At 60.6% G+C, this 10,932-nt stretch overlaps 1 protein-coding gene and 2 non-coding genes across 6 annotated transcripts in view; all 3 read right to left on the bottom strand.

The window, feature by feature from the left end:
• Positions 1-5,139: 5,139 nt before the first annotated feature.
• The window catches only part of Trpm2 (transient receptor potential cation channel subfamily M member 2), a 52,281-nt gene continuing 46,488 nt past the window's right edge, over positions 5,140-10,932 (bottom strand). For all 4 annotated transcript variants that reach the window (XM_046438941.1, XM_046438942.2, XM_046438944.2 and 1 more), the window contains 5 exons: positions 10,147-10,233; positions 9,203-9,308; positions 7,828-7,929; positions 6,652-6,768; positions 5,140-6,071 (listed from right to left, as the gene is read on the bottom strand). In XM_046438941.1, the coding sequence (XP_046294897.1) occupies positions 5,946-6,071; positions 6,652-6,768; positions 7,828-7,929; positions 9,203-9,308; positions 10,147-10,233 (538 nt within the window). In that variant the 3' untranslated portion in view covers positions 5,140-5,945. The remainder of the gene's footprint in view (positions 6,072-6,651; positions 6,769-7,827; positions 7,930-9,202; positions 9,309-10,146; positions 10,234-10,932) is intronic.
• LOC124089303 (Z6 small nucleolar RNA) lies at positions 7,886-7,961 on the bottom strand. Its single transcript, XR_006850704.1, has one exon. It is a non-coding gene; the product is annotated as a Z6 small nucleolar RNA (small nucleolar RNA).
• On the bottom strand, positions 9,181-9,249 carry LOC124089302 (Z6 small nucleolar RNA). Its single transcript, XR_006850703.1, has one exon. It is a non-coding gene; the product is annotated as a Z6 small nucleolar RNA (small nucleolar RNA).

Here is a 10,932-nt window from a genome sequence, read left to right as displayed (position 1 = left end):
CAACATCCTCTGTCCCCATCCTCCCCAACACTTGGTAGAGACGGTCTATTTTCTGCACTCTAACAGGGGAGTGGGAATTATCCAGTTGTGGTTTTGATTTGTGTTCCCCCGTGGCTAGCGATGTGCATGGTTAAATCTGTCTGTTTCTTTTTGTCCATCTTCTTTAGGGAATTGGGCTGCTCAAGTTTTTGACCCGCTTTTCACTGGGCTGTTTGGTTCCTTACTGTTGAGTTACCAGGGTTCTTTACACCTTCTAGGATAAAGGCATTTTCAATATGGTTTCTAAACATTTTTCCTAAGTCTATGCATCATATTTTCATACTTTTAACAGTTTTCCAAAGAGCACACTTTTTAATTTTGAGTAAGCCCAATTTAGCCATGGTTTTTCTTTTGTGGATTATGTTTTCAGTGTCATACATAAGAAACCTTTGCCTAACCCAAAGTCACAGGACTTGTTTAGTTCTAGGGCTTGGCATCTGGTCTGTTACCCATATCCAGTCAACTTGGATACATGGCGAGAGGGTGACTTCAATCTATTTTTGTGTGCATGAGTAATCAGTTTTTTATGACTGTTTTGTGGATCTTGGCTTTTTTTTTCCCCATCAGTTAAGACTTTCCTTTTTCAGCCTGTTGACATGATGGATATATTGATCGATTTTCAAGTGTTGAATCAGCCTGTGATCTTGGGGCAGATCCTACCTGGTCACGACGTACTATCACTTTTGTTTGTGGTTGAATTGTTTAATAAAATGACAGCAGTCCATTTTTCTTGAACAAATGTTTACAGTTCATGTTATTTGAGGAATTGCCTGTTTCCCCTAAGTTGTTGAATTCACCAGCATAGGGTGAAGGAAGTGCCTTTATGATCTTTCTGTGTCTATAAGCAGGGGTGAAGCCACTTCTTCTTCCTGACCTTGGCAGGTGCTTCCTTCCCCTCCCCCTCTGCCCCCTCCTCCTCCCCTCCCTCTCTGCAAGTCAGGGTAGAAAATTATGAATGTTGTTAATTTTTTAAAGAACCAATTTTTTAAGTCATTGATTTCTCTGTTGTTTTACTCTTTCATTGATCTCCAATGAAAGATCTTTTTTTGCTTACATCAGTTTAACTCTCTCTTCTTTCTCTGTTTCGGAAGCTAGGCTCCAAGGCCACCCATTTGCAACACTTTTCTTTTTTCTTTTCTTTTCTTTTACTGAAGGCATCTAGTGCTGTGAGTCTCCCTCTGAGTGCTGCCTTGGCTGCTCCCAGGAATTTGGACATGTTGTATTTTTGTTATCAGTAAGTTCACAACACTCTGTAATCACCATTTGATTCCTTTATCTGCCCCTGAGTTTAGAAGTGTTTACTTCCCACACCTTTGGGGACTTCCCACATCTTTCTGTTACTGATTATTAATTTAAATCCATTGTTGTCAAAGAATATCGTCTGGATGTTTGGGGTCCTTTTGATTTGGTTGAGGCTCATCTTGAGGCCCAGAGGAGGCTGGGCATGCCCTGGGTGCTTGTTCCCAGGCACAGGACAAGGTCGAGGCTGCTGGTCGCCTGCTGTTACCGACTTCTTGTCACTGAGGTGTTGGGATCAGTCCCCTCAGCCTTTGGTACCTTGGAAAGGCTGCTGTCACTCAGCTCTTGATTGTTGACCCCATTGTCATTGTGAAATGCTGCTCTAGGCCCTTTCTTCCCGGTGAAGCTGCTTGGCTTGTGTTGATGCCACCCAGCCTCCTTCCCCGGAGCCGGGAGGGGTAGCTTCCACCCCTGCGCTCTGACCTCATGGGTCTTGAGGCCTAGGTAGTTTCCCTCAGGGTTTCCATGGTGTCAAAGGACCTCCCTCGAAATATTTATAACTCCAAAGGGAAAGTGTCACTTCTCAGTGGGAAAACGCTATATGTATGTGACAAGGATGGGGTCGTCAGTGACCAGGCGGGTTGATGCAGGGACCCTCCATGGAAGGCACTGCCAGGGGTGCAGCCTTGCCCTGTGGCACCCATCCTGTGTCCCTCATTCCAGCCCAAAGCAGGCATCATATGCACCAGTCCGTGGGACAGTGCCCAGAGGCCTGGTCCTTCAAAAGCAAAGTGGCCACTGAAGGCAGGAGACCAAGTGGCCGTTTCAGACTGGGAAGGCTGTGGGGATACCAGCTCAGGGCCATGCAGGTACTGGAACTGACAAAGGACGCTACCGGGAAATGGGCAGGACCGAGTGCAGCCCGCAGTCCGGCTGTTGCCCGGGCAGTGTCCGGGCCCGGGCACCTTGCACTCCGAGGGGTGAGTGCTCACCGGCCTGTCTCCTTACGGTTCTTTCCTGCTTGTCTCACCTGACCTCTGTCCTGTGTCCTTTCCCCCTTTGATTGGACAGGTCTTTGTTGGGTACATAATCTGAATGTCCCCCCCAGGTTCCACTCAGCCTGAGGGTGATACTGGTGGAGGCAGTGGAACCTTCTGGAGCCGGCCTAGTGCAGGTCTGGAGGTCTTTGGAGGCGTGTCTGTGTGGGGACTGAGGGATGCCCTTCGCGCTCCCTGCCACTGGTGCCTCCCGTGAAGCCAGGCCGAGGGCCCCTCACCAAGCCTGCGCCTCCCTGGACTCTGAAGCTCCAACCCTGCGAGCCCAGAGAGCCGTTTCTCTGTGGCATGAGTGGCCTCGGGGACATCGTGCCGTGCGGAAGCTGATACACTGTTCTGCACCCTTCCACCTCCCCCTCTGCCTCCTGTGCATGTGACCTCGGTGGCTGCTGTGCGATTCAGGGCGCAGCAGAGGCCTGCCAGTCCTCCCTCAAGTCTTGCCGGCTCCTTCCTCGCAGGGCCTGCGCAGCAAGCCCTCTGCGCCCAGCCCCTCCGCGCCCCGCAGAGCTGCCAGCAGAAGAGGCCGGGTCCTCCCGTTTCTTTCCTCTCAGCAACGCTCTTCTCCAATACCTAGGGAGGCCCCGGGGACCTCTGGCCTCTCCTGTCTCGGTGTTGCTCAGGTTTTTCTGCTATGCACAGAGAAAACCTTGGGGGTTTCCAAATTTACCTACAAGGAGACAAAAAAGCACCACCCTGTAGAGGAAAGCCGGGCCCTCCCGCGAGGCAGCGCTGCCTGGGCCTCGGGCGCCGACGGCTCTGGGCTCTGCCCCTCGCCTCCCACTGAGAGCATCCCCACTTCCGTATGTCTCCTGTGCCCGGCTATTCGGCCTCCTGACTGCGTCCTCTCCAACACTGTGGCAGCTTCTCCAGAGAGAGCCGCCCACTCTGCTCCCTCAAGGCCAGTTCTGTTTTCTGACTTGGATGCTTCTTTTTGTTAATCTTGGTTCTCTTCAAATACCTTATGGTTCTAGATCGCCAGTGACTCAGTTAGAATTGGTTGGCTGTGTGTTTAACTGATTTTAGGTTAAAATCAGTAGCTTTAACACAGCCATGTTTTCCTTCCCAGAGGTAAGACTCAAGAGGGCCCTGTGACCATCCCTTGATGTCCCTCTTGCCTCCCCCTTCACCACACCAGGCATGTTGCTCATCTTTGTGGCTTCACATGGCTGCTGGGGCTCCAGCCATCTGGTCTGCATTCAGTCAGCTTCTTCCTGCCCTCTCATCCGCCCTCCCCCAGATTCAGCTTGCTGTGAGTTCTGCCCTGGAGGAAACTGACCCTACTCGTGACACTCTCACTTCCCTTGATGCCACACAGTACCCTGGGTGCTACTCACTGCCCACAACAGGCTTGTCCACGTCTGCCTGCCTCCTGTTCACTATCTGCTCTGTCCTTCAAGTCCCAAGCCTCATCCCGGGAGCCTCCTTGATTACTACACTCAAATGCCCTTTCATCTCCCAGCGCTGACCCTGCTCTGACCCTGCTCTCAGCTGGCCGACTGCTGTGGGTGCCCTTCTCTGTTCCCCTTCCTGGACCCAGGGAGACACAGCATTCAGCTGCTCCTCGCTGAGAACGAGTGAATGATCAGACTCAGGCCCGGCCGTCAAGGACCCGCCGCCGTCAGAACACCACGTCCCCGTGCGGCTCTGCGGCAGCTCACCTGGGTGCCCGGGGCAGCCCAGCAGAGAAGGACGGGCTCCAGGCTTGGCTCCTCCAGCTGCTGCCGAGAGGCCCAAGCCCCTGCCCCAGCAGGACCAGCTTCCTTGTCCAGGGGGGCTGCTGGCACACAGCGGGGCAGAGCAAGGCCTGAGGTGGGCTCAGTCCTGCGGCCCAACCCAGCGCCCCGCCCACAGTCCCGCCCAGCGCCCTGCCTGGTCCAGAGCTGCGTCTGCAGGAGCGCAGGGTTGCCAGGGTGGACAGGGCGGGCGGCGGGCGGCGGCCTCCAGCTGTGCGTTTAAAACCATTGCCCCGTAGTGGAGTGGGCAGAGTGGGCGTCTCTTGTCACCACCCTCTGGCTGAACTCCCGGCACGGGCCCCTGCCGGTCCCTGGCTGCCTCCGCCAGCACGGATGTCTCTAGGCCCCACGGACTGGAGGGGTGGCTGCCCCTGGCCAGCAGGAGCCAGAGCGCAGGGTGCCCGGCCCCCAGCAATGGCAGGGCTCAGACCCAGCAGTGTGACGAGGGGGGGGGGGCTGAGCAGGCCCATCCCACACGAGGACCCTGGGGCAGGGGATACGGGGACAAGCTGGGGACCAAGGCACAGGCCTGTCTCAGATGCTGCTCAGAGCCCTGAGCTGATGGCAGACAAGTCCCCAGACCCCTGCTGCCCCTGACCCGGGAGGCAGGCCTGGAGGTGGAGTGCGTCAGAGACTGTGACGGGTGTGACAGGCGGGGATCCGCTGTGGCTCTGGGAGTGGGGATGGGAGGACGTGGCTGGAAAGTTCCGCCCAGGTGGAAGACAGAGGCCTGGCCCAGGGCCACCTGCGGGCAGGTGGGGTGACCAGGCCAGACCTGGGCTCTGAAGCCAGGGCGGGCGCTGCCCAGAGACCCTGCCTGGGTCAGCCCCTGCAGGGGCCTGGGCTCCATACGAGGGGAAGCCGGTGGGAGGCGTGTGGGTGCTGACCCCGGCTGGGGGCTCAGGGCGACGCTGCACCCGGGTTGGGAAATGAAAGAGGGAGGAGGAGTCAGCAGAGAAAGCGAGGTGTGGGCCCGAGGGGCCTGTGGGCATCTATGGAGGGGCCATGGGAGACCTGTGGACAGCAGGAAGCACTCTGTGAGCCAGGAGAGAGGTCCCCGGCCACGGCCCCACCACGAGGTGTCAGTGACTTTATTGGGAAAGGCGCTGGAGCGCTGGCCAGGCCCGCGGCTCCACAGGACTGAACGCCCGGGTTCCACACCGGTCCCCTCCGAGGGCACCTGACGGTTTCTTTTTCAGTGACCAAACCCGGGCCCCACAGTCCCCACCCTCCCACAGCTCCTTCCTGCCAGAGCCGGTCCTCGGCCCCCAGGGGAGGGGACGCAGTTCTGGGTCTTCTGTGCTTCTGTGGGCCCCGGGCTCCACGTGTCCACATCCCGGAGGACTCCTGGCTTGTCCCTGCCTCTGTCCAGGTGGGAGTCTGGGTCAGGCCCATCTCAGCATGAGAGGCCATCTGGGGGCTGGCTGCCCGCCCTGAGTCCTCACAGGCATTGGCGGGAGGAGCCTCAGGGACCCCACATCTTTAGGAAGCTCAGCTGGGCTGATGCCGCTGCAGGGTGGACGTGCCCGCAGGGTGGACGTGCCCTCGTGGTGATGTGGCCAGGGAGGGCCTGGTCCCTGGCTGAGGGTTGAGCTGCAGGGCCTGTGTCCGGCTGCCAGCAGCCCAGGAGAGGCAACCATGGCCGACAGGGTGCAGGGGCTCCTGGACCCCGAGTCCACCTCGCTGCTCTCAGGCCTGGGGCCTCCAGCTCAGGAGCTCCCTCGGCTGCTACTCAAAGTGGCCTCAGGGGGTCGACTCCACTGGAGCCCTGCTCCCCACCCTGAGGTCCAGGGCTGCGTGTGCCTCAGACAGCAGGTATTAGCCCACACAGGCCACCAAGGGGGGGGGCCATCCATGGGCCAGCGCCACCTGCGGCCGGTCAGTAGTGAGCTCCGAACAGAGCGGCTGCCTTCTGGAGGATGGTCTTGTGGTTCGCGTACAGCGGGATGCGCCTGTCCACCACCTGCCAGCGGATGGACACCCCAGGGTCGCGGGCGTGCAGGTACTGGAAAGACAGACACGCCGTCAGTCCCTCCCAGCCAGCCAGGGGCACCAGCACCCCACACCCGGCTGCAGGGGATTCTCCACCACCGCGTGGCCGCTCGCTTTGCAAAGTGGGAGTGAGAACACCTGCCACAGGTGGGCGGCCCCTGCCAAGCCTGGGGACTCTGCGTGAGGGGTCAGCACGCCGCCCACGGGCAGGAATCTCATCCTGTCAGGAAAGCCCCAGCTCTGGTCAGGAATATGCAGGACTAAGCCAAGTGCAGGGGACGGTGACCCCACAGGAGGGCTCTACGCCAGCCTCACCCCAGACACGATCCTCAAGCGTCACTGGGCTCCTGCCACCAAAAGACCCAGGTCCCAGGACTGGACTCTGTGGCCACCTGTCCAGCCCCTCAGCTCTGGCCATCTGCTGAGGCTCTCTGGCCTCCCTGTGCCCCTTGGTTCCTTTCAGACAAGACTCTGACCCCCGCAGCCTCCACTCTGGCCCTGGGCCTGGGCAGACCCTCGCCTGGAAGCCCTGGGGGCACTCCAGAGCACCCCCTGGCCGGGACCCCCCACACTGCAGGAGCCCAGCCTCGTACAGAATTCAGCCTCTTCAGCTCTACGTCATTGTGGTCCTGGAAGTGGACGCTGATGGCCACTGTCTCGATCCAGGCGTTGTCCGTGTTCCTCGGGTCGTCCACGTACCCTTTGTACACCTGGGGCACAGCAGAGAAGCTGGGTGAGTGGACCCCAGACACCCCAGCCCACCACTGTGGGGCTCAGATCTAGGGAGGGGGCCTCCCGGGACAGGCGCTGGGCACCGCCATCCACCCTGAGCAACCCCCACCTGGCTTGCTGCCCGTGCTGCCTACTCAGGGCCGCCCCGCAGGGTTGCCCAGCACAGGTGTCCTCCTTGACCACCATCTTGGGGTTCACTGTTCCCCAGCCCACTCCCAGCCTCGAGCACTGAGGCCCCCAGACATCAGTCCCCTGCCTGAGCTGGGCCTCCAGAGGCCTGGGAAGAATTCAAGGCTGGAAAGTCAGGAAAACGCTCTGCTCAGAGAGAGGCCAGACCCCAGGGCTGCAGGCCGCAGCGCCCACCCATAACACATGTCCAGAGCAGGCAGCCAGAGGCAGAGGTGGTCGCAGTGGTCAGGGCTGGGCCCTGGGCTGCCAGCGAGAGGGCGTGGGGTTCTGTTTGGGGTGGTGGAATGTTGTGGAACTAGATGATGGTGATGCCTCCCAGCACTGAGTGTGCTAAGTGCCAGGGCATTGCATAGTTAGTGTTCCAATAGTCACGTGGATGTCACTTCAGTGACAATAAATTCTTTTTAAATAGTAAAAAAAAAAAATAAAGGAGGCAGGCCCCGCATCCCAGGCACTGTGTGCAAAGCCACACGGAGCTGCCAGTGTCACCTGCCCAGGAGCACTGCTCTAGCAAGTGGCAGACAGACGCGAGTCCAGAAAAAGCTCCCTGCTGAGGGGGTGAGTTCAGGGCAAATCCTCACGTAAAAGCAGGACCATCACGGTCACGGGGAAAGCGAGCCTTAGAGGCCACGGGCCTGTGTTTTCAGAAGTGTGCACACGTGTGCACACGGGGAGAGCTGGAGGGTGAAGAGGGACCAAGGCTTCTGAGGAATGGACACAGTGGCCTGCCATGGGGACGGGAGTGGACAGGTCCCCAGGGTCCCGTGTGCCTCTTCTGCACCCTTGAAACCACACGGAGCGCAGGGGCCAGCATGCACACAGGCAGCGGGCAGCAGGGCCAGCCTGACCTCCACCCCCTGCCGCAACAGGTCCTCAACGGCCGGCCAGGACTCTTGCCGGAGAATCTGCTTCAGCTTCTGCGGCAGCTTCTCCCCTGGCTCCCGGGACCCCTGGGAGGGAGGGAGGCGAAGACTGGTCAGCAGGACATCCAAGCAGGATGCCAGGCCCTGGGGCCCATCTCCACTGGCCACCTGCCCAGTATAAGCAGCCGGCCAGCCCCCCAGGAGCCAAAGCAGCCAAGTGCCTGGCGGTCTGGGGTCAGCTGTCTCCGGGATGAAGTGACACTGTCCAGAACCACCGTCCACGTCAGCACCGGAGCCCTGGTAGCCTGAGCAGGGCCGTGCTGGGCGGGGCCGCAACCTTTGGGAGCAGGGACAGGCCTTGGGATCCTGTGCGTGGGCCTCTGGCTCCCCGTGAGGGCGGCTGAATGTCATGGCCCCCCACATCCTGGCCACCAGAGCAGGGGCAGGCCAGCTGGTCCTTGGTATTCGCTAGAGTTCCCCAGTCCACCTCCCCCTGGGCTGCCACAGGCTGGGCTCTCGGCACTCAGAAAGCTCAGGTGCTGCCACTGGGCCCTGGCCCGGGAGTGTATGTCCCAGCCTGAAGACCCGGGCAGCACCGCTGCCCTGGGCATGCGCCTGGACATGCCCCCTGCAAACAGCTGCTGGGCGGGGGATACGATCAGGCTCAGAGAAACTCAATGATTTCTTGCTAAGGTGGATCACAGCCTCCCCAGGAAATGGGGCAGGGGGGTCCTGGAGGACAGGGCTGCGTCCCAGACACCATGTGCCTTGGCCAGGGCCTGAGCACGCTCAGTCCTCCCAGCAGGACGTGCCCCTCTGAGCCCTGCAATAACGAGGGACTTGGTGGGAGGGCCGGTGGCTGGTCTGGGAGAGAACTGGAGCACTTTGGAGCCACTTGGACAGGAAAGTCCTGGCCTCTGTTGGCCATCCCCACGAGGCCTCTGGGGTGCCCTCCAGCCTTCAGCCCTACAACCAAGAACCGCCCCTGAGCTGGGAGGCCATGTCCCTCCTGCCCCTGCGCAACACGGTCCTGTCTCTAGGGCGCAGCTCAGGTGCTAGATGGTGAGGGCCGATCTTGCCTGTGACAAGCCGTCTCCCCCATACCTTGAGCACTGCAAGGGTCCCCAAGCCAGCAAGGGACCTGGGCCTGGGACACCATGGCACTCAGAGGCACAGCTGCAGAACGAGGCGGTGGGAGGCAGCCCTGCCGAGAGCACAGGGGCTTCGCCGCAGCCAGAGCCCAGCTGTCCCTGCTGGGGACTGCGGGAGACTGGTGCTCCGTCAGGGGGAGGATGGACGGTGACCAGTGACAAGACAGAAAGGCCACCGAGCAGCCGCTGCTGTGACCTGTCCAGCTTACCCCTGGCAAGGCCCAGAGCTCTGGGAGAGGACGCTTCACCACCAGCACCTCCAGCATCTTCTTTATGCTCTTCCTGCAGATGGCTCCGTCCTGGTTCCTCCGCCACCTGCAAGGGAGCTGGCTGGCACCTGTGGACGTGGGCGGCACCCACCCTCCTGCTGCGGGGGCAGCCTTCAGGGCTGGGGCAGCGTGAGGCCCCCCTCCTGTCTTCTTTCCTAAGCACCAGGTCCCAGAGGAAGCCCTGAGCCTGTAGCTACTGAGGGAATGTCCTCCCCCAGCTCCGTAAGCAATAAGGAGAGCCCGGCCTTCTGAGAGCCTCTGCTGCCTAGCTCCCCAGCTCCCCAGCTCCACGACAGTCTGCAAATTCTGCCGTGAGCCCAGTGCAGCCTGGGCCAGGGTCCTGGGGGTCCTCGAGGTCACGGCCAGCCTGCACCTGCCCTGGAAGGTGGCCAGGACCGGGGTCACAAGCAGCGGGCAGTTACAGGAGTCTGAGGCTGTGAGTCATCCAGGACGTGTGTCCTTGCAGCTGAGTGGGGGGTGGTCCTTCCAAGGTGTCGGCATCAGCCGGAGCCGGTCATGTGTGTTTCCCTTGTCTTTTCCCCCAGTTTCTGTGGCCTTTGCTCCTTGGTGGGGGTCCCTGACCGTGGTTTCTGCCTGCCTCCCAGGGGGCTCTCTAAACAGGGGACTCCCAGAGTGAAGGCAGCCTCTAGGGGAGAAGGGGTCAGCTTGGGCTTTTCCCAAGGAGGGTGGAGGCCTGGACGTTCCTGCCCCATTTCAGGTGTGTCCATGTTGAACCACGGACCCCTCCCACACGCCCCAAGTGCCTGGTCCCAAGCGTCCTCCTGGCTCTGGAGCACTCAGGGAGTGTCGTGGCGGCCCCTCCCATGGGCACGTGGGTGACCACGTCCCTGGGGTGCTGATGTCTGGCCAGGCCTGGTACTCACCGGGTGACCACGGGGTGCAGCGCATGGTTGGGTCCAAAGCAGCTGAGGCTCCCGCGTCCACGCAGCCCTGTGCGGCCCATGGGGTTCCTGGGGTGGAGGGGGGGCTCAGCCTGCCACCCCCTGCTGGGAGAGTCAGCCGAGGCAGGGGGCAACTGGGCAGCTTGTGGGGTGGGGGGGCAGCTTACAGTGGGTGGAGCCAGCAGGGACCACGTGCCAGCTCCTGCCCCCACCTGCCTGGCCCAGAGAGATCCCACAGGGACCTCCAAGGGGTGAGGCAGGGACTTCCCATTCACAGGTGGCCACTTGGCAAGGGGGGATCTGACCACAGAGAGTGGTCTCCACACTTGGAGCCAGTCTAGAGGGACAAAGGCCGCGGACACGGCTGGTCCTATGCTCTGAGCACAGGGTACCAACCTGGGCAGCAGAGGGCACCAGGCACTTCCCCATCTGGCCAGGGTCCCTCTGCTCTCACACACCAGTTCCTGTCCCAGGTAACTCCCCAGAAGGGCCACCTACCAGGAGGAACACTGGCACCAGAGCCGCCAGGCCATGACACAACCTCACATCTGCCACCCAGCCCAGCCCTTATCCCGCTCTCAAGCAGCCCACTGACCCCACCCCTGGCTAGCCTCCCCCCATACAGCCTGGCGCCACCGCTGCTCACCTGGCTGAACTGCCCAGGGCCCAGCCCAGCCTCCTCTGAACAGGGTCACCCACAAGCTCCCAGCAGCGCCCCCTGCATTAGCCCCACCTCCCCCCACCAAGCCCTCAGCTGAGGTCCCCGAG

Source organism: Marmota monax, unplaced genomic scaffold (assembly GCF_021218885.2).
Source record: "Marmota monax isolate L192 unplaced genomic scaffold, Marmota_monax_Labrador192_F-V1.1 WCK01_AAM20220418_F8-fsc00125, whole genome shotgun sequence".
NCBI classification, from domain to species: Eukaryota; Metazoa; Chordata; class Mammalia; order Rodentia; family Sciuridae; genus Marmota; species Marmota monax.
Note: the sequence above shows the minus strand (reverse complement) of the source record. Positions and strands in the feature narration are given on the sequence as shown.